This window comes from Brachionichthys hirsutus, chromosome 24 (assembly GCF_040956055.1).
Source record: "Brachionichthys hirsutus isolate HB-005 chromosome 24, CSIRO-AGI_Bhir_v1, whole genome shotgun sequence".
Taxonomy (NCBI): Eukaryota; Metazoa; Chordata; class Actinopteri; order Lophiiformes; family Brachionichthyidae; genus Brachionichthys; species Brachionichthys hirsutus.
The window spans coordinates 4,714,740-4,736,310 of NC_090920.1; the positions used below are offsets into that span (position 1 = coordinate 4,714,740).

The 21,571-nt window shown below is 45.2% G+C and overlaps 3 protein-coding genes across 4 annotated transcripts; 2 read left to right on the plus strand and 1 right to left on the minus strand.

The window, feature by feature from the left end:
• Positions 1-615: 615 nt before the first annotated feature.
• LOC137911961 (nucleoside hydrolase-like) lies at positions 616-8,951 on the plus strand. Of its 2 annotated transcripts, none has more exons than XM_068756305.1 (8): positions 616-646; positions 1,103-1,288; positions 1,378-1,557; positions 7,352-7,463; positions 7,543-7,679; positions 7,810-7,887; positions 8,087-8,203; positions 8,758-8,951. In XM_068756305.1, the coding sequence occupies exons 2-8, from the start codon at positions 1,109-1,111 to the stop codon at positions 8,908-8,910; spliced, it is 957 nt and encodes a 318-aa protein (XP_068612406.1). In that variant the 5' UTR covers positions 616-646; positions 1,103-1,108; the 3' UTR covers positions 8,911-8,951. The 2 variants fall into 2 exon arrangements, with proteins under 2 accessions (XP_068612406.1, XP_068612405.1); XM_068756304.1 differs by having other exon boundaries at positions 632-646; positions 1,091-1,288; positions 7,352-7,467; positions 7,547-7,679.
• A 1,592-nt stretch (positions 8,952-10,543) lies between these two features.
• On the plus strand, positions 10,544-14,859 carry LOC137911939 (inosine-uridine preferring nucleoside hydrolase-like). The gene is made up of 8 exons (XM_068756280.1): positions 10,544-10,572; positions 11,495-11,675; positions 11,748-11,927; positions 13,313-13,424; positions 13,506-13,642; positions 13,730-13,807; positions 14,241-14,357; positions 14,468-14,859. Exons 2-8 carry the CDS (start codon positions 11,496-11,498, stop codon positions 14,618-14,620), a joined length of 957 nt encoding a protein of 318 aa, XP_068612381.1. The 5' UTR covers positions 10,544-10,572; position 11,495; the 3' UTR covers positions 14,621-14,859.
• A 797-nt stretch (positions 14,860-15,656) lies between these two features.
• Positions 15,657-20,663, minus strand: unc50 (unc-50 homolog (C. elegans)). Its single transcript, XM_068756281.1, has 6 exons — positions 20,562-20,663; positions 19,316-19,587; positions 18,151-18,271; positions 17,927-18,066; positions 17,672-17,779; positions 15,657-16,056 (listed from the first exon to the last, which is right to left on the minus strand). Exons 2-6 carry the CDS (start codon positions 19,581-19,583, stop codon positions 15,920-15,922), a joined length of 774 nt encoding a protein of 257 aa, XP_068612382.1. The 5' UTR covers positions 19,584-19,587; positions 20,562-20,663; the 3' UTR covers positions 15,657-15,919.
• Positions 20,664-21,571: the final 908 nt, after the last annotated feature.

Consider the following 21,571-nt stretch of genomic DNA (forward strand, 5'->3'; position numbering starts at 1 on the left):
CCGATCCAAAACGAAGCGGAGCCCCCAAAGTCTATAATGCAAAAGTCTGAATCCCGTTTCTTGTCTGTGAACCAAGAGTCCCAGAGAAAGCCAAAACACAGCAGTCCCGGTAATTGCAACAACAAGTCGGGCACGGTCTTAGTTTTAGCAACACTTCCCTGAAGTATTTGCCGTCTCCTTGTGGCAACAGCTCCACTTCAGCAAACAAACTGGGAAAGAAGGATGCTCAGCACGATCAAATCAAATCAATCCATAAAATAGGTCCATCTTAGAACAGCTTGAGAAATATTAAAAGCCCCAAACGGCAAGTTAAATCGCATAAAATACTTTAAAACACTAAAAACACATCCATCTCAACCACATGACTTCCATTGCAATGATGTGACCGGAACAAAACATCCGTCAGAGACAGAGAACCCCGTGACTTCTAAATGAATTGCTTTTAGTTCTAAACTGCTGCAACAAAGACACATTTTGAGAAATAAAAAGGCCTTTTTCCCGGACTTCTGCAGAGACCCTCCCAGGTTTTCCTTTCCTTTTTTTCTAGCCCCTCTTATGTAACCAGATCTGATTCACCGAGGCTTTAAATAGTCTGCTCTTCAGTGCAGGCTGGTGCAGACGGCAGAGTCGAGAACCAGCCCACAAGGTGAGGATGTTTGTTCTTTCCATGTTTCTTTCAATAACTTCAGACTGTTTTACCTTGACATTTGATTTTGAGGCAAGTAAAAGTGTTGTTAAAGACGATATAACAAAGTTAACAAAAACAGTTTTTGCTCGTTTCTACTGCTTTCGAATTTTTAACGACCGATTCTCCTTTTCCTGGTTGTTCCCATTATTAGAACTCCCCGTTGTGCAGACAGGATGAGGCATGCTTTTAAAAAACGCCTGTAAAACAGATGTCATTCAATACTAAACTAGCACAGCGCTAGATCTACACCGTCCACACGGTGAATCTGGATCATCAAGAGGTTCTAAACTGTTCTGGAATGTTTTGTGGGTTAACTTTGGCTCGACGGCGTTAAGTTAGAAGATATATAATGTTTATAACAGATTTCAGCGCTGTGTCTAGGATGTGTCTAGTCTAGTCTAGTCTGTGTTCTAGTCTAGGATGAAGAAGAAGATCATCATCGATGTGGACACGGGCGTGGACGATGCGCAGGCCATCATGGTGGCCCTCGCAGCCCCCGATGTGGAGATTCTGGCGATCACCTGCTGCTTTGGCAACACACCTTTGGAGAACGCCCTGAAGAACACGCTGCGTGTCCTGCAAGCGTGCAACAGGCTGGATGTGAGCTTGACCAATGATTTGTGGGGTCGAGTCAGTTCATACTTGGTCTGGGTCGACACAGACAAGTGACCGTTTGTTATGTTACACAGATTCCCGTGTACCGTGGCTGTAAAAGGCCACTGCTGGTTAGTAAACGCCACGCTGGAGATTACCACGGGAAGGATGGACTGGGCGATGTCCCAGATCCAGATGCTCCAGGGCTGGAGTTGCTGCAGAGGAAAAAAGCTGTGCCGGCCATAATCAAGATTGTCAAGCAGAACCCCGGAGAGGTCAGACCAGCGCAAGGACGACTGTATGCACATTTTCAGTAGTAGGAGTAACAGGGGGTGTAGAGTAGAGGTGGGATGCACCAGGGATCAGCTCTGGGCCCCTTTTCGTTTGCCACGGTGATTCAATTCAATTTTACGTCTGCATCGCCAGATCACAACAGAAAGTTATCTCAAGGCACTTTTTCAGGATTAGCAGGGAAAGACAGAACCCAACTTGACCCACAAGAGCAACGGAGGCAAGGGGAGACTTCCCTTTAACAGGCAGAAACCCTCGGTGAGAACCCAAGGCTCATAGTGGACGGCCATCTGGACCGGCTGGGTTGAGGAGGAGGGAGAGAGAGAGAGAGAGAGAGAGAATGGCATCGACAATGACATGAGCCACCTGGGATTTCAGTTTCAGCAGACCGATGACCCGCAAAGCGGATCGGCAGCTGAGGAAGACCACGAATTAATTGTTGCCTTTTGTCAGAGACAACGTTGGGGACATCAACGGCGCACAAAAATCTGTCTCCTTCTAGGTGGTGTCCGGAAAACAATGTGGGCTTCGTAGATAACTGGCAGACATTCTGGGGAAAACCTGGTCTTATTAGGAGAGACGGTGTCCGTCCTACGTTTGGTGGCGCAGCTCTCATTTCTAGCAATCTGACCGAGTTTGTTAGACAACCAAAACCCTGACAATCCAGAGTCGGGACCAGGAGTCAGAGATGTAGTCCTACACCCATCTCTGAGCGTCCTCTGGATCAGTCACCCACCCAGAACCCCATCCAGAACCCCACACGGAACCCCATAGAGATGGTGTCTATAGAGATGGTGTCTGTTCCCCGACCCCCTAAGGTTGTTAAATTGTACAGGAGACGTGTTACTCCTGGAAACCTTATAAAAATAAAAACTGCCGCCACAGAAATTAATAATAGTAAAACCATTAAATGTGGACTTCTGAATATTCGCTCTCTGGCATCAAAGGCATTTTTAATAAATGATCTTATCTCAGATCAGCATGTAGATATTTTCTGTTTGACAGAAACCTGGCTGGGTCCTGAAGATTATTTCAGTTTAAATGAAGCCACGCCTCCCAGTTATGTTAACTCTCACATTTCTGGAGACGCCGGCCGAGGAGGTGGAGTTGGAGCCATCTATAACTCGGAGCTCCAGATTAACCCTAAACCTAAATTAAACTATACCTCCTTTGAGAGTCTTATTCTTAGTCTGTCACTCCCAACATGGAAATCAAGCCAGCCAGTCCTGATTGTTATAGTTTACCGCCCTCCAGGCCCAGACTCTGATTTCATGTCAGAATGTTCTGAATGTTTAACAAGCTTAGTTCTGAAAGCAGAACAGATACTTGTTGTGGGAGATTTTAACATTCATGTAGATTCAGTGACGACTGCCTTGCTACTGCCTTCCTCTCATTACTGGACTCAATTGGCTCCTCCCAGAGAGAGAAAGAACCCGCCCACAGCTTTAATCACACCTTGGATCTGGTTCTCACGTATGGTATTGATATTGATCAATTAATTGTATTTCCACTGAACCCTTTTTTATCAGACCACAAGTTCATCACTTTTACGTTTGTATTATTGGACTACGTTCCATCAAACAGAACTGCCTTGACTAGATGTCTGTCTGATGGTGCTATTGCTAAATTCAAAGAAGTGATCCCATCAGCATTAAACTCTTTATCAAGCCTTAACATTACTGAGGAGTCGTGTGGTAACTTTAGCCCCTCCCACATAGATCATCTTTAGGTGGTGCTGGGGACTTGATGCGCACGACGCTTGACTCCATCGCCCCCTTAAGAATTAAAAAACGAAAGCCAAAAAGGAAAGCTCCGTGGTTCAATTCTGAGATTAGATTGTTAAAACAAACATCCCGAAGACTGGAGAGAAGGTGGAGCTCAACTAAATTGGAGGAGTCTTGTTTAATCTGGAAAAACAGCCTGAAAATGAACAGGAAGACGCTCCGCAAGGCAAGAGCAGCATATTACTCATCTCTAATAGAAGAGAACAAATCTAATCCAAGGTTTCTCTCTGACACCGTAGCTAGGCTAACACAAAGCTAGAGCAGCATATTACTCATCTCTAATAGAAGAGAACAAATCTAATCCAAGGTTTCTCTCTGACACCGTAGCTAGGCTAACACAAAGCTAGAGCAGCATATTACTCATCTCTAATAGAAGAGAACAAATCTAATCCAAGGTTTCTCTTTGACACCGTAGCTAGGCTAACACAAAGCTAGAGCAGCATATTACTCATCTCTAATAGAAGAGAACAAATCTAATCCAAGGTTTCTCTCTGACACCGTAGCTAGGCTAACACCAAGCTAGAGCAGCATATTACTCATCTCTAATAGAAGAGAACAAATCTAATCCAAGGTTTCTCTCTAACACCGTAGCTAGGCTAACACAAAGCTAGAGCAGCATATTACTCATCTCTAATAGAAGAGAACAAATCTAATCCAAGGTTTCTCTCTGACACCGTAGCTAGGCTAACACAAAGCTAGAGCAGCATATTACTCATCTCTAATAGAAGAGAACAAATCTAATCCAAGGTTTCTCTCTGACACCGTAGCTAGGCTAACACAAAGCTAGAGCAGCATATTACTCATCTCTAATAGAAGAGAACAAATCTAAACCAAGGTTTCTCTCTGACACCGTAGCTAGGCTAACACAAAGCTAGAGCAGCATATTACTCATCTCTAATAGAAGAGAACAAATCTAATCCAAGGTTTCTCTCTGACACCGTAGCTAGGCTAACACAAAGCTAGAGCAGCATATTACTCATCTCTAATAGAAGAGAACAAATCTAATCCAAGGTTTCTCTCTGACACCGTAGCTAGGCTAACACAAAGCTAGAGCAGCATATTACTCATCTAATAGAAGAGAACAAATCTAAACCAAGGTTTCTCTTTGATACCGTAGCTAGGCTAACACAAAGCTAGAGCAGCATATTACTCATCTCTAATAGAAGAGAACAAATCTAATCCAAGGTTTCTCTCTGACACCGTAGCTAGGCTAACACAAAGCTAGAGCAGCATATTACTCATCTCTAATAGAAGAGAACAAATCTAATCCAAGGTTTCTCTCTGATACCGTAGCTAGGCTAACACAAAGCTAGAGCAGCATATTACTCATCTCTAATAGAAGAGAACAAATCTAATCCAAGGTTTCTCTCTGATACCGTAGCTAGGCTAACACAAAGCTAGAGCAGCATATTACTCATCTCTAATAGAAGAGAACAAATCTAATCCAAGGTTTCTCTTTGACACCGTAGCTAGGCTAACACAAAGCTCCAGCTCTGTTGACCCTTCTGTTCCGACAGGTCTCAGTAGTGAAGATTTCATGAACTTCTTCAGTACCAAAATCGAATCGATTAGGGACGTCATTCATCAGCGTCTGCCTTCGTGTGGCATTGACCCCCCCCCCCCCTGGCAATGGAAGTAGAGATACGACTGTTACTCTTGATGGTTACTTGGATAGCTTCACCCCCATTAACTTGCAGCAAATGAGTGCAGCTATTGCCTCATCTAAACCGTGCTCTTGTCTTTTAGACCCGGTCCCAACTAAGCTACTTAAAGAAGTCTTCCCCTCAATCAGTATTGCTTTGCTAAATATAATTAATCTATCCCTACTCACAGGCTATGTACCCAAGTCTTTAAAACAGCAGTCATTAAACCGCTTCTCAAAAAACCAACATTGGATCCTGATGTCTCGGCTAACTATCGGCCAATTTCAAACCTTCCATTCCTGTCAAAGCTTCTAGAGAAAGCAGTTTCCAGTCAGCTGTGTGAATTCTTACAAGACAATCAGTTATTTGAGGTTTTCCAGTCGTGTTTCAGAGCTCATCATAGCACAGAGACAGCATTAGTTAAAGTCACCAAAGACCTTTAATAGCGTCTGATAATGGACTTGTCTCCGTGCTTATTTTATTAGATCTCAGTGCAGCCTTTGACACAATAGATCATCAGATTCTGTTACAGAGGCTGGAACAATCTGTTGGTGTTAGAGGATCTGCATTGAACTGGTTTAGATCATATTTATCTGATAGATTTCAGTTTGTACGTGTTCATGATGAATCTTCTACGTACACTGAAGTTAAATATGGAGTTCCACAGGGTTCAGTGCTTGGACCTATTCTGTTCACACTGTATATGCTTCCCTTAGGTAACATTATTAAGAAACATAGCATACATTTCCACTGCTATGCGGACGATACTCAATTATACGTGTCAGTTCAGCCAGACAAAGTGGATAAGTTGGTTAGACTTCAAGTGTTGTAGTTGAACTAGATGGCGTCTCAGTGTCCACCAGCACCACTGCCAAGAATCTGGGGGTAATCTTTGATCAGGACCTGTCCTTTCAGTCCCAGATAAAGCACGTTTCAAGGACTGCGTTCTTTCACCTTCGGAATATTTCAAAGGTCAGGCACCTACTAACCCGAAAAGATGCAGAACAAATAGTCCATGCTTTTGTGACTTCCAGACTGGACTACTGCAACTCCTTACTGTCCGGCTGCCCAAAAAGGTCTATTAAACATCTCCAGCTAATCCAGAATGCAGCAGCTCGTGTTCTAACAGGAACCAGACTGAGAGAACACATTTCCCCTGTTTCTGGCGTCTCTGCATTGGCTTCCTGTTAGGGAACGGATTGAATATAAAATCCTTCTACTTACTTTTAAAGCCCTCACTGGCCAGGCCCCTCCTTACCTTACAGAGATGATTATCCCGTATTGCCCCACTAGGACCCTGCGGTCCCAAAACGCTGGCCTGCTCGTGGTTCTGAACATTTCCAAGAGCAGACAGGGGGGCGGAGCTTCAGTTATCAAGCTCCTTTATTGTGGAATCAGCTCCCTGATTGGTTCGTGAGACAGACACCATCTCTATGTTCAAGAGTAGATTAAAGACTTTCCTTTTTAACAAAGCTTATAACTAATCGATGCAGTAATCAATATAATCAATCTGCTGTCATTAGGCAGCATTGGTGGCTTAACATCATGACACACTGAGCTCCTCCCCCTTTTTCTGATTATTTATGTTATAAATATATGTGTGCAATATGTCTCTATTCCCCGTAGTCTTGTTCTCTCTCTCCCTCTGTTTGTCCCTCTCTCTCTTTCAGGTCCTTCTGTCCGTTGTGCTGCAGAACCTGGACCTGTGTCCCTCAACACTGAAGTCCACGTCGCTAGCATTAGCATTTATAGCTTTATATCGCTAGCATTAGCATTTTGTTTTTGTCTGCTCCTGCTCTGTCTCACTATCACTTCCCTATCCATCTCCTTGACTCGTCTCCGACCTGCCATTCTCTCTCTCTCTCTCTCTCTCTCTCTCTCTCTCTCTCTCTCTCTCTCTCTCAACCCAGCCAGTCAGACAGATGGCCGTCCACCATGAGCCTAGGTTCTGTCCAAGGTTTCTGCCCGTTAAAGGGAAGTTTTTCCTTGCCTCCGTTGCTCTTGTGGGTCAAGTTGGGTTCTGTGTTTCCCTGCTAATCCTGTAAAGTGCCTTGAGACGACTTTATGTTGTGATCTGGCGCTTTATAAATAAAACTGAATTGAATTGAATTGAATTGAAAATGACTGATCCGTGACGTCCTGGTGGAAACAGGAAACAGAAACAGATCGCAATTCTATGACGTAATTGGAAATTAAGTACTCAACAAGATAATGGATAATAGTTATAGCTGTGTGTGTGTGTGTGTGTGTGTGGGGGGGGGGGGGGCATATCTGTGGACACACCAATCACTAGGTTGGGATTAAAAAGAACAATAAACAATTATAGTTGTCTCTTTTGCTGTTATTTTTAGGTGAGTCTCGTGGCCACAGCCCCTCTGACTAACTTGGCTGTTGCAGTGCAACTGGATCCTTCCTTCCCCGAGAAGTTGAAGGCGCTCTACATCATGGGCGGCAACACCGACTGCAAGTTGCACCTCTCTCTCGCTCACTTCAAATATATGTACTGTGAATTCAGTATTACTGAACGCAATCACGCGTGCAGCCAGGGGGAACACCACAGTGTGCGGAGAGTTCAACTTTGTGGCTGACCCCGAGGCTGCCTTTGTTGTGTTGGACCGCTACACCTGCCCGACCTACATCGCCCCCTGGGAGTTCAGCTGCAGGAACAGCCTGCCGTGGGTGAGGCTGAAACTGAAACTTGTTTTCCCACAATTGTGAAAGCATTACTTTACGGTTGTGGGACTAATTTCAGGTTCCAGCGTGAAATTCCAAGGTTTTTTACAAGGAACACTCTGTTTTCCTCCCCCAGTCTTTCTGTGAGCGTTGGCTGTCCCAAAACACGGAGAAAGCTGCCTTCATGAAAAAGATTACAAGCCTCTCTTTCAAGGTAAGTGTGCAAACCACAAAAAACGAATTCCACATAATACACATAAATATTGCTTTACCTAATACTAATAGTTCTTTCCCCAACTATGTGGTTGTACTGTATAGATTTACTAATATGTTATATTTTTTATCTTATTTACATTGCATTTCTAGTATATAAGGGCTTGCCAAAAGCTGAGTTATGCGTGTTGTTTCTGCAGAAAGCTCAATCAGCTGAGTATCAAAAGGAGATAACAGAGGGGAAAGGGTTCAATTCCTGCGACACCTATGCCATGGCTGCTGCCATCGATGATGACTTCATAACTGAGTGTGACGAGGTGAGAATCTGCTTCTTTCATGTCTTTAAAACGCAAAGTGGAGCACCTACTTACTCAACAGGCGGCCCGAGGGCCACATCTGGCCCGCGGATGCTTATTTTGTGGCTCACGACATGCCTGGTTATGAATGCAGTAAAAAAAAAACGTGCTCTCTCGCCCATTCACTCTCTTTAACAAGGTTTTAAGTTGTCTGGGGTCTGTGCCAACTCGCTCTCCTTAACAAGCTCCTATTCAAACGGTTCTCTCTCGCCCACTCGCTTTTTTGTCAGTGGAAAAAGTCCGGTTTGCCAATACATCCTTGGAAGAGCAGTTGCTGCACGACGTCTGTTACTTAAATTCAGAATATTTGTTAAATATTCCATGATGGTTTTGAAATGCATGAAAAATGACTAGGAAGACAGCATATTGAACTGCAGTAGTGAAATACAGCGAATACAACAGTACACATATGGCCCTTTGCACCTGCTGTGGTTTAAATGTGGCCCTCTTGGCGACTGAAGTCGAGCACCCCTGGTGCAGCGCGTTAACCCCCGACCTCGTGTTTCGGCAACCAGGTGGCGGTAACCGTGGAGCTGCAAGGGACCTACACGCGTGGCATGATGGTGCTGGACTACATGGAGCTCCTCAAGAAGAAGCACAAGGCTTTCGTCATGAAGAACGTCGACGTGGAGAAGTTGAAGCAAATGTTCATGAATTCAATGAAGTAGGGCGACGAAGGCGACAAAATAAACACGCAAATGCAAATTAAGTTGTTGTTGTTTTTTTGCATTGTGTCAATTTAAATCTACCAAGATGGTATCGGTAGTTGGACCCAGATAACCAGAACCAGAAAGGTTGAAACGTTCCAAACTGCAGTAAAAACACAACTTACTGGATATCTTTACTGCTCATCGCCAAATTGATCATCGTGGTGGAAATCCAGAATAGAGGATTGATCAACCTCATCTTTCAAAGTTTTATTAAAAAGCGGATCATTTATTTCATTATTTCGTCCTGACTGGCCAGTCTGGCCTTAACTCGTGTAGCAGCTTGAGGAGCGTTAAATAAGTTGGCATAAATAGTGCTGAAAGAAATAAACAAAAGCCCTTTGACCCATTTCTGTGCATGCAAATGGCACAGAACGCAATACGTTCTCATTTGTGCGGAGAGAATAAGTATCGGAACTTGTCTTCTCAAGTATTGCACAAATGGAACAGGCAAGAGCCCGAGCGTCGCCGTGAATACGGGCGTGTTCCGATGGCCGATCCTGCCCGTGAGAACAAAGGCTGATTTCCACACCCTAACCCCGCCAGCTTCAAAAAAAAGAAGGATCTATTATAGCGCCGTTCATTTGCAGAATGAAACACGGAGAGAGAGAGGAAGAATTTGAAGCTGGCGCAGATTTCACTTTGTGCATGCAAACCTTTTTAGTCCTATTTGCCGCCAACAGAACCCCCCCCCCCCCCCCGGTTTCATTTTTTGCATTGAATTGAATCCATGCAAGCCGTCAGCCATACGTCTGTTCATTGCAAAGACACGTTTAATCGTCGTTGGCTCCAAAGCTCATCTGCAAAACAGACGAAGAATGTTGTTTTTCCACAGTGAAGCGTCCCGTGTGGTTCCCCCCCCCCCCCCGTCGGCGCTCAACGCTTTCCACGTGCACTCCCAAAAAACGTCAGGGATTAGATAGATAAAGATAGTCTGCGTAAAACTGTTAAGCCAAGCTGCAATGTTCCAACATGAGAAACCGGACCTTCCCGTTTGGACAGCCTGCAGTTCGCCTACAGGGGCGCCCCAGGGCTGCGTTCTCAGCCCTGCTCTCTTCATCCCTCCCCTGTGCATACGAGGGGAAGCGGTGGGGCGTGTAGAGAACATTAAATTCCTGGGCATCCACATCTCCTCTGACCTCTCCTCTCCAGATTTAGCAAGTTTAATAAATTAGAGCGCTTGTATAACAATTCAAGTGAATTCTTCTTTTGGACAGATTTGTCAGAAGTTTCCATTTCCATTACTTCATGGCTTTAAAGGGTTAAATGGAAATTCACCTCTTCTGTTTTAAAGCATATTATTTCATTACTGAGGAAAATGTTAATTGTCCACGTCATTGTTGATTCAGCCCATAAATTGCCTGAGGTCGAATCTCTCAAGTCATTTTCTGCTTCCGGAGTTTCATTCGGCTCAAAGATGTTTCGATCTGACGTTCCAACGACGGCCGATCTGCAGTAAAAACACAACCGACGGGAAACGGGAGTGAAGCTGTTAACGGCGCTTTGCTGCTGCTTACGTAACTCCGTCTGTCTCCACTATATAAGAAAATCAAAAGGTTTTTCCAGTCAGCGACTGCGTCTCCAGCGGCACAGCGAGGAGCGGCCTCGGCATTCACCCGTCAGGTGAGCAGTTCACATCTGAGACGCATCTTTTCTTTCACCCGCAGACGTTCAAATGTTTTTATCGCTTCACAAGTTTTTGGAAATTCGTACTGTCACTTAACTATTCGTGAAATGCAGCCCTGCAGCATTGCAGAGTACAGCTCTCGTCTCCACGCACGCACGCACGCACGCACACACACACACGCACGTTAGCGACGCTTTGTAAAGCGACTTCTTGAACTACTTATTCAAATTATTTCTTCTTGATAAGATGAACAATATGAACTTTATGAACTATGACAAATTCTCTTGGACTGACAACGTTGACGGCGCTCTTCAAGAGAAGCAGGAATTACTTGTGATCCACTGCCAAAGGGCGGATTCCAAGGCAAGGCAAGACGATTTATGGGGCACATTTTAACGCACAGCAACCCAGTGTGCCTCGCAAAAACACAGGCAGAGCACAAAATGAGAATAACGACACGTAAAGGGGTTGTGGGTTAGATCCCTGATCAGGAGCCAACGTCCGATTCCGATCGAGCCAGCAAGCTCGTGATCGGGCCCGATGTCCGATCACAAGATCGGATCATCCCTAGTAAATACCAACATTCAAATTCTTGGCGCAGGCGCAGTGGTCAGCGCTGTTGCGTCCGGCTTCCTCCCACCACCCTGGTTACACTGAATTATCCATAAGGTCTGTCTTGTGCGATGAACTGGCGGCTTGTCCGGGGTGTGCCCCGCCTCTCGCCCGTCGCCTGCTGGGACAGGCTCCAGCACGACCGGCGAGCCGCTAACGGACAAAAGTAGTTTGGAAGATGAACGAATAGTATTTTCTGCTACGCAGTACTTTAAATGCCAAATATCTCGCAGACCCGTCGTGAAATGACGACTCGCCGTTTTCGGGCGTCTTTCTACGTGAACGATTTCTCGCTGTTGAGCGCAGCATGAAGAAGAAGCTGATCCTTGACGTGGACACGGGCGTGGACGACGCTCAGGCCATCATGGTGGCGCTCGCGGACCCCAATGTTGAGATTCTGGGCATCACCTGCTGCCACGGCAACACGCCCCTGGAGAACGTGCTGAAGAACACGCTGCGCGTCCTGAAGGTGTGCGACAGGCTGGACGTAAGTTGGCGCGACACCCAAACGTAAGCGAGTGATTGGCGGCGGCCCGCGGTGACCCGTGACGCTCCGCAGATCCCGGTGTACCGGGGCTGCGACCGGCCACTGAAGGGGAAGAGACGCCACGCCGGGAGTTTCCACGGAAAGGACGGACTCGGAGACGTCCCCGATCCGGATGCTCCGGGACTAGAACTGCTGCAGAAGAAAAGGGCTTTTAGTGCCATGATCAAGATTGTGGAGGAGAACCCTGGGGAGGTGAGTCGGCAGGCGTTTTACTCCACGGTCTCTACGGCGACGAGCAGCAGAGAAAAGGTCGGTAGCCACGGCCGTGGCCGTCGGAGTTTGAATCTGGATCACGCTGAATTTTGCCGCCATCGAGATTCAGATTCAAACTGAATCTGATTGACTGACCCGAAAATCCAGGAAATCCACATTGCATGATTTTTAAAGAATTCATTTGCATAACGGCGCAGTAGATAAATATTTGGTCAAAAGCAAATACTGTATCTGGTACTTGGACCTCACTCTTCCATGCAGAGCTTCTCTAGAGCTGTTATGTTTTCGGGCACATGTGTACACTGTCGTGTTCTTAGGCACCTAGAAAAGCGCGATACAAAATCAATGCATTATTATTATTCAAATAAGACCAGGTAAAAAACATTATGCCAGTTATGTCTGAAGCCGACATTGTTTTGTGGACGCCAGATACTGCATAAAATCACAACCACACAGAATGCTAATGCTATCTGCTAAATACAGTTGTGTTTTTTTGCTTGATCTTGCTTATGAATTTTTTTTAAATCCATTCCATCCATCCATTTTCTTCCGCTTATCCGGGGCCGGGTCGCGGGGGCAGCAGCCTAAGCAGGGAAGCCCAGACTTCCCTCTCCCCGGCCACTCCCTCTAGCTCTAAATTAATAATAATAATTTGTGTGCAGCACCTTGAGTAATTCCTGCCCCAAAATCCCAAAATATCATTTTGCAAAATATCCTTCAAAATATATTTTCTTAACTTTTGCAATGAAAAGGTATTCTCCTTGGTCGAGGTCATAATTGTGGAAGTTTTTTTGCTTTGATGTGGTTAAATGTTCTGCATTGTATGAAGGTTTAAAGGGTTAAAAGTAACATGTGAACATTCAATTTCGTTCAAAGTTGTAACATAATGACACCCGATTGAGCTCCAGTCAGTCTTGAAAAATTGTTGACTCAAAATATGGTTCATGGATTTATGCTGGCGCCAGGTAACTCCCTGGACCAGTCGCCAGGAGACCTCATGTATCAAGACTTGAAAACCGTGCGTACGCGTAAATCGAGGCACATTTCCTTCACACATCCCCAATCAACGTGGAATCGAGCACACGTTTTGGAGTAGCGAACCCCGCCCTGTCCACGCCCACATTTACATATGCAAATCATATTTAAATGAGCCCTGCACCTGAGACTCCCACGGCTGCGCGACCAGAAAACGAAAACTAACGTTGGCCTCGTTCAGCTGCGTTGTGTGGGAACGTGATTTTCTATTGTCCTAAAGTTTTAAAGTCTTAAAATATGAAGTCGGATAAAAAAAACGATTCCGATTTCCCGCTGACTTTGTTCCGAAGGCAACGCCAGAATTTAGCCGCTCACTGCTTTGTCTGCAGGTGACTCTCGTGGCTACGGCGCCTCTCACCAACCTCGCTCTCGCCGTGCAAGCGGAGCCTTCCTTCCCCGAAAAGCTGAAGGCGCTCTACATAATGGGGGGAAACACTGAATGTATGTTTATATATATATATATATATATATATAGTTTGAATGGCACGACTTTTATTTTTCTGGCTAACTTTTACTTTGCAGCCAGGGGCAACACCACAGTGTGCGGAGAGTTCAACTTTGTGGCCGACCCCGAGGCCGCCTACATGGTGCTGGAGCGCTACACCTGCAACACGTGCATCGCCACGTGGGAGTTCACCTGCAGGAACAGCCTGCCGTGGGTCCGTCATCGGTCGCTCTATCTAAACGAACCCGTTCCGGATGAGGCGAAAGACAAACAAACTCTCTTGGTTTCTGCCTCCCCCCAGTCTTTCTGCGACACCTGGTTCGCCCAAGACACCGACAAGGCTCGCTTCATGTCGAAGATTTCCAGCCACACCCGGAAGGTAAGACGTCGGCCGAAACAATGGACTTCACTAGACTAAGAAATATCGGCACCCCCCCACCTCACCCTCTCGCTGCACCAAGCAAACGGAATCGCAGGCAGGTTCGGGCGATGTTCAACTGGCACACACACACACACACACACACACACACTACCCAACATCTTGAAAGCAGACTCGTCATGCGTCTTCAAGTGTTCCGGTCTTTGTCACAAGTCATATTCAAAGTTCAGCTTCCTGAAGCAGACAGTCTCGGTCTTGGCTTGTCGAACAAGTCCTCTCTCGTCTTGAACGACCTTGACGACTTGTCCCGTAACCCAAGAGTTGCGGGATGCAGAGTCATCCAACAACAAGTACGACAAAGTCACGTTTTGGTCTTTGAGAAGGAGCCAGAACAGACTTCTGAACTTGACTTTTGCCCACCCGTCACCTGTAGATGATCCAGACCGAGCGCTATCAGAAGGAGCTGGTGGCGGGACCCGGGTTCAACTCCTGCGACACCTACGCGTTGGCCGCGGCCATCGATGGCACTCTGGTGACGGAAAAAGAACAGGTTAGAAAAAACAAATACAGCAACAGATGATTTTTTTTTTTCAACTTTCAACAAAACCGCGAGCAGAACAGTCAAAGGAAAGACACGCCGGTGTTTTCGTCCCCCGCCAGGTCGCAGTGTCGGTGGAGTTGGATGGGAGCTACACCCGAGGCATGATGGTGCTGGACCACATGGGGCTGTGGGGCGAGAGACGCAAGGCAGTCATCCTGAAGAAGTTCGACCTGGAGAAGTTCAAACAAATGTTGATGAACGCGCTAAAATAAAAAGTGACACTATTTAGAGGTCATCATCAGAGGTCATCATCACTTAGATAATCACATTCAAAGCCACTCGGACTTTTAACATCCCATCAATGAGAGATGATCATTTTCCTTCTGCGGTGTAAAATGTCCACCAAGGGACATAAACCGGTCTTTTATTGCCTCTTAGGGTGAAATTACAGGGACAATTGAAAACACAATTCTGTTTATTTTCTCAATAAACTAAGTTTGTGGAATTTAAATCACAAAATGTCAATTGTTTTTGTGTGTAAAAAAGAATTGGCGATCAGCTTTTGGTTTAGCGATGCTTCTGTTTGAAACATTCTAAATAAATGGCGTCAGACGAGACGCGCGATGCACCAAACATGCGACCGCAATTCCAAAAGTCCCAAACAGAGAATGCGATTTTTTTGCTTTCAATTAGAATATTACTTTGGAATGTATCTACAGAAATATTGAAACAAATTCTGTAGATCCTGAGCCTTACAACAAAGACATTTTTACCTTTATAAGAACTTCAAAGCTTGTCTCGTCGTCTTCGGCTTATCCGGGTCCTGGTCCGCGAAGGCCCGGCCACCAGGCGCTCGCTCAGGGGCGGAGTCCCGGTAACCTTCCGGTAAGGTCAAATTGCCCCCGACAGCATAGCTCCTAGGGCAGGCATGGGCAAAGTACGGCACGCGGGCCATATGTGGCACATTGGGCTCTTTAATCCGGCCCACAAAACTTGTCCAAATTATATCATTAAATTAAATTTTCCCTGTAATCCTTTCATGTAATGGCTTTTACATGTCATTTATATTAGTTCACACAAAACGCTCCAACAGGGAAAGGCCCGGTTTACTCCACTAAGACAACGTAATTTAAGAAAACATTTTATTGAAAGTGCTTTGGAATGTACACACAACAAAAAAAAAGATAAGGATAATAAATTATTTTGAATCCAACAGTCTTCAATCTGTTTTTTCTCTTCAATGAGAAGGATTTTATTCGTCGTTTTTTTAAAGAAACCTCAAAGAAACAAGCAACATCTTCAAAAAAAAAAAAAAAAAAAAGAAACTTGTTTAGAGATATTGCCACTTACCAGAATACTATTTACAAATCACACAACAAAGAGCAACAAGCTCTTTATAAAAGTTGTATCTTGCCTATCCCTGCCTGGAAACATCACTGTTCACCGCCTTCGAAGCTCAACATGATCTTCAAAAAGAAAATGAACCCAGTGGCAACAGCAGGACATGGATTCCTTCTAGAGTAAGCGTGGAAACAAACGACTGTTCAACCTCACGGTCAAAAGAAATGGTCCTACTGGACTCGGTACTTGTAGAACCAGCAGAGACCCTGGGTGAAGTTCCAGCCCAAAGAGATGGACAGGAAGTAGACGAGCCCGAGCAGAGCAAATGGGTAGAGAAGCACCACAGTATTCGTCAGGAAAGGCAGCGCTGCAGAGAAAACACAACGCAAATACAAACCAATATTAGGTCATGAAGTCACGTGCACGTCCCTGCTGGAATTCACTGTGGCTCAAAGACAAAGACGAGGAGGAAGAAGAGTGCATCAGCAGCGAGAGAAGAGGGAACAATTGTGATTATTTCCAGACATATGATACATTTTGTGTAATTAAGTTAAATCACGTTGTGTGTTTAAAGAACTGCGTATTTGACTTGTTTCAAAGTCTTTTATTTTATACAACCTCTTGAAAAAACATGTAAATAAACATTCCACAAAGAATGGGGCTATCAATTGTTATTATTGTAATCTTGTGCTGTTTTAACACGTAAAAAAATATTTAAAAACTAATTTAAACAGAAGGTCTCCCATCCCCAGACAAGACCAGCTGCTGCAGGATGATTCCAGAACGGACTCGAATCCCCTTGAGCTGCTTCTACCAGGAATAAACTTGTTCCCGGTCACAGGTTTAGGAGCAGCTGCGTTCTTTAGCGGATTGTTCCACGTCTTTCTCTGATAAAAGATCATTTCCAGCGCCGTTAGCGGCTTTGTTTGGAGGCGGGGCTTATCAGTGTTGTGGGAAGTAGAACCGCGTGCCGTGAACGATGACAGGCAGCTGTCAATCATACCGGAAGGACAGAGCGTCCAATCAGAAACGACCTCGCCCGTCCATCGGCAGCTTGGGTGAAGGAGAGAAAGAGACCGAGAGAGAGAAAGGAGAGGAGCAGCGAAGCAATAGCAAAGTCTCTATGATTCTCAGTATTAAAATAAGATATGCGGCGTATGTATGTGTGTGTATACATATATGTATATTTTGTTGTTGTTCTGTTTCTTTAAATTGTTGTACATTTGAAAAATACAAATAAAAAGTAAAAAAAATAAAAAATGTAATAAAGTATGTGGCGGTGAGATTAAAATGCGGGACACAGCCTCAATTTGCGTGATGCCGGATTTGAGATAAAAATTCTGTGCAGTCCCGCACAATGTGGGACGGCCGGACACCCCAGCAGTGAGAGAGTCATGATTGGAGCAGACCTCAATGGGAATGTTCAGGAAACAGAGGAGATGAAGAAGTGATGGGCAAGTTTGGTATTCAGGACAGGAACCTAGAAGGACAGATGGTGGTGGACTTTGTAAAAAGGATGGAGATGGAAGTAGTTAATACTTATTTCCAGAAGAGACTAGAACATAGGGTGACCTACGAGAGTGGAGGGAGGAGCACCAGGTGTAAGGTCGTAGTAGGAGAGAGTGTAGCCAGCCAGCATAGGCTGGTGGTGTGTAAGAAGACTCTAGTGGTGAAGAAGAGGAAGAGGACAAAGTGGTGGAGGCTGAAGAATGTCCAGCATCTTAGAGCGGTAGAGACGGGAACATGTCGACAGAGTGTGCTCGGAATATGGAAGAATTATTTAGAGGAATTATTGAAAGAGGAAAACGAGAGAGAACAGTTGTGGACCAGGAAGTAACAAAGATTAGCGAGGGTGAAGTTAGAAAGAAGACCTTTTCACACCGTCGGCCATTTCTTGTGACTCGATTGTAATAAAATCAAGATTACGAGCCAGAAGTATTTTAGCTGTTACGCAAAAGTATTCTGTACTGAGCAGGACTTACCATTGTAACCCAAGAACGTGATGTAGAGGTAGTAACCGATGGCAACCAGCCACAGAGTGTTCCCAACAAAGTACCCCGGGAACCAGCTGGCATTTATGACCACAACATCTGAAACACACAAAACAAACACGTAGCGCTGATATTCACATTTAGTTACGGCCTTAGTTGATGATGAATGGATAGGATTTATAAATATATTAATCCTTGCAGAGTAATTGTACAATCTCTGTGTATAAAGGACTGCGTTCTACTCACGGTTGATGAAGACGAGCTGCAGAAAATGCAGGATGACTAGGAGGGGGTAGAAAGCGTTGAGGTGCACATCAAAGGCATAGCCCCACTCCACATCAAAGTCTCTGCGGGGCTGTTTGAGCAGGTACTTGTTGCTGACCACCCTGCGACCAAAGCGCACAGCGTCACACGTGCACACTTATTCCATTATAACTAATGGAATAAATCTGCATGAAGGGGACGCTCACCACATAAGGGTCGACACAAGAAGGCCGACGCCGATGCAGTCGACGAACACCACCCACAGCAACAGCTTCAGGGTCTCCAGGACGCCCATGTCCAGCACCAGCCCGAAGCCCACGGTGGAGACTGTAGAGGAGAGCGTTCGTCCGGGAATGAAGACGTGTCGCACGCTAGCTGGACTCGAGACGTGTCGTACGCTAGCTAGACTCGAGACGTGTCGCACGCTAGCTGGACTCGAGACGAGTCGCACGCTAGCTGGACTCGAGACGTGTCGTACGCTAGCTGGACTCGAGACGTGTCGCACGCTAGCTGGACTCGAGACGTGTCGCACGCTAGCTGGACTCGAGACGTGTCGCACGCTAGCTGGACTCGAGACGTGTCGCACGCTAGCTGGACTCGAGACGTGTTGCAGCTAGCTGGACTCGAGACGTGTCGCGCGCTAGCTGGACTCGAGACGTGTCGTGCGCTAGCTGGACTCGAGACGTGTCGCACGCTAGCTGGACTCGAGACGTGTCGCACGCTAGCTGGACTCGAGACGTGTCGCACGCTAGCTGGACTCGAGACGTGTTGCACGCTAGCTAGACTCGAGACGAGTCGCACGCTAGCTGGACTCGAGACGAGTCGCACGCTAGCTGGACTCGAGACGTGTTGCAGCTAGCTGGACTCGAGACGTGTTGCAGCTAGCTGGACTCGAGACGTGTTGCACGTTAGCTAGACTCGAGACGTGTTGCAGCTAGCTGGACTCGAGACGTGTCGTACGCTAGCTGGACTCGAGACGTGTCGTACGCTAGCTGGACTCGAGACGTGTCGTACGCTAGCTGGACTCGAGACGTGTTGCACGCTAGCTGGACTCGAGACGTGTCGCACGCTAGCTGGACTCGAGACGTGTCGCACGCTAGCTGGACTCGAGACGTGTTGCAGCTAGCTGGACTCGAGACGTGTCGCACGCTAGCTGGACTCGAGACGTGTCGCACGCTAGCTGGACTCGAGACGTGTTGCACGCTAGCTAGACTCGAGACGAGTCGCACGCTAGCTGGACTCGAGACGTGTCGTACGCTAGCTGGACTCGAGACGTGTTGCACGCTAGCTGGACTCGAGACGTGTCGTACGCTAGCTGGACTCGAGACGTGTTGCAGCTAGCTGGACTCGACCGTGGGCGAACGGGCTTACCACACAACCAGATGCTGAGCAGGACCAGGAACGCCGGGTCGTCCCTGGCCCACTGGTCCTTCGTCTGCTTTCTGTAGTGGAAATTGCGGTAGACTCTCTGAGGCGACGTGAACAAATAAAGCATTTGCCACAACGCGAACTCAAAGTCCATTTGTTTGAAGTGGAGCAGCCGCCGCAGGTACTTGTAGCGCTTCGCGCCCGCCGTGTGCCGCGCGGCGTCCCGAGAACCGGGGGCGCCGTTGCAGCGCGGCGACGTGGTCGGCAGCATCGTCCTGGAGGTGAGGAAGGAGAAGAGAAAAGGAACATTTATGCTACGTCTCTATAATGAACGGAGGTGAAGGAGATGAAAGAAAGACAAGATGGCGGTTACACTCGCCTTAAACCAAATACAGAGGGCAAGAAAAAGGTTTGGGCAACTTTGCATTGATCTCATTTTGAGATTTATTCTGTGTAATCTTGGTTGCAGCATCCTTGATGTGAACATTTGCATTTTTAGATCTTATTATTTATATACTTTAAATGTGAATACTATGACAAAACAGAATTAGAAGAAATGTATTCAGCCTTCCCTTTTAATTGTGTTATAAGGTCAAATGCTTGAAGGTATTACGGAGTACAGGTACAAACAAGTTTTGCGCTTTGATATTTTCCCCTAAACTTGTTACATTTGAGCAATTTTTAAACATTTTATTTTGTGAACCATAATCTACAGATTAAGATCAATCGAATGTTCTAAAACGGTTCATACTTTACCCGATATGTATCGAGGAAGTATTTAATATTAAGGATTAATGATTATAGCATGCCAGAATCTTTACTCAAGAAAAACAAACCAAAAGCAAAGTGTTGAACATAAACTTAATGCATTTGAGACCCAACATGCTGCAGGAAACCCGTCATAAAACGCGTTATCATCACTATTAGTCAAATGGCAACAAGCTACTCTAAAAATAAACAGTACACGAACAGGGGATGCTCTACGACATCGCGACAGACTCAAATATAATAAAACATGTTCATATATTGATAAATAGCCAGTTTCTTACTGGGAAATAGTAACATTAAAACTGTTATTCTAAATGTCCTTGCTATGTGACGCCGTGCATTCTGGCAGAGTTAGCTTGTTGCTAACTAGTTTATTGACGGGAAGATTCAGTGCAGCTCATATTAAACTTGCTCTGAACCTCACCGAGCATGTTTAGAATCAGAATAAACATTTACTTTTCTTATTCCGAATGGCATTTACCTGTATTGTTGTACTTCCAGTAGAAAGCACGAAACTATTGCTTGTTTCTGCACCTCTGTTGTTGCTTCCTGACCAGTCCGAAATAGCACACGTAGCTACTTCCTGTGTTCATCATGGGAAATGTAGTCAGAGAAGAAAAAGAAAGAAGAAATATGGAGGTACTCCTTGCGTATTTTCGACAACACGAAAACATAATTAAACGCTTTAATTTATTACCAGAGCTTTTATTTTAGAGTAGTTATTTGTATTGTTTATTTATTCATTTATTTGTTTATTTTAACTCTCGTGCTTCGAGCCAAACGGAAGTTGCGTATAATTCTATTTCCGCTAATGAGACCGTTCGACATCATGAAATAAAGATTGACTTTGTAAAGACGTTTTTATATTGTAAGACCTTGGAAAATAAAGTCATTTAAGAAAGTATGACATTGTTAAAATCGTTATGAAATATTTATAATGAAATAATTAGATATTAAACAGTAAGAACATATTTCCTAATAATATTACCTTATTTTGAAATTTAATGTCCATATTATACATTTGTCGGTTGTTTATAAAAACATTTATTTAAAAAAAGAAAAAAATGAATCTTTTGGTCTTCCATAATATAAAACCCTTAAAGTAAAGAGCACTTACATTTTAGCCTCAAGACGATTTACTTATTTTTGACCGTATCAAATGGAGATCAAACAGATTTCTTGCACTTATTCAAATACTCAGTTGTTGAACCGTCTTTTAATCCATCAAACCTCTAAATGCGCACAACCCAGGAACAACATCTACTCCAACATGCTCTTTCTGCTCATTTCACCGAGCGCGACATTCCGGGGCGCAATCAAATAAAGACCGTCTTTGTTCACGCATCTGAAAATGATCCCTTCAGAACAAATTTCCTTTACGCATTCCGAACAACATTCCTTTAGCCTCCGACGAAAGACAAAGACATGTCTATTCTTGTTTTATGAGAACATTCGTGTGTTAAAAAAAAGATCTTATACTTTATTATTTTA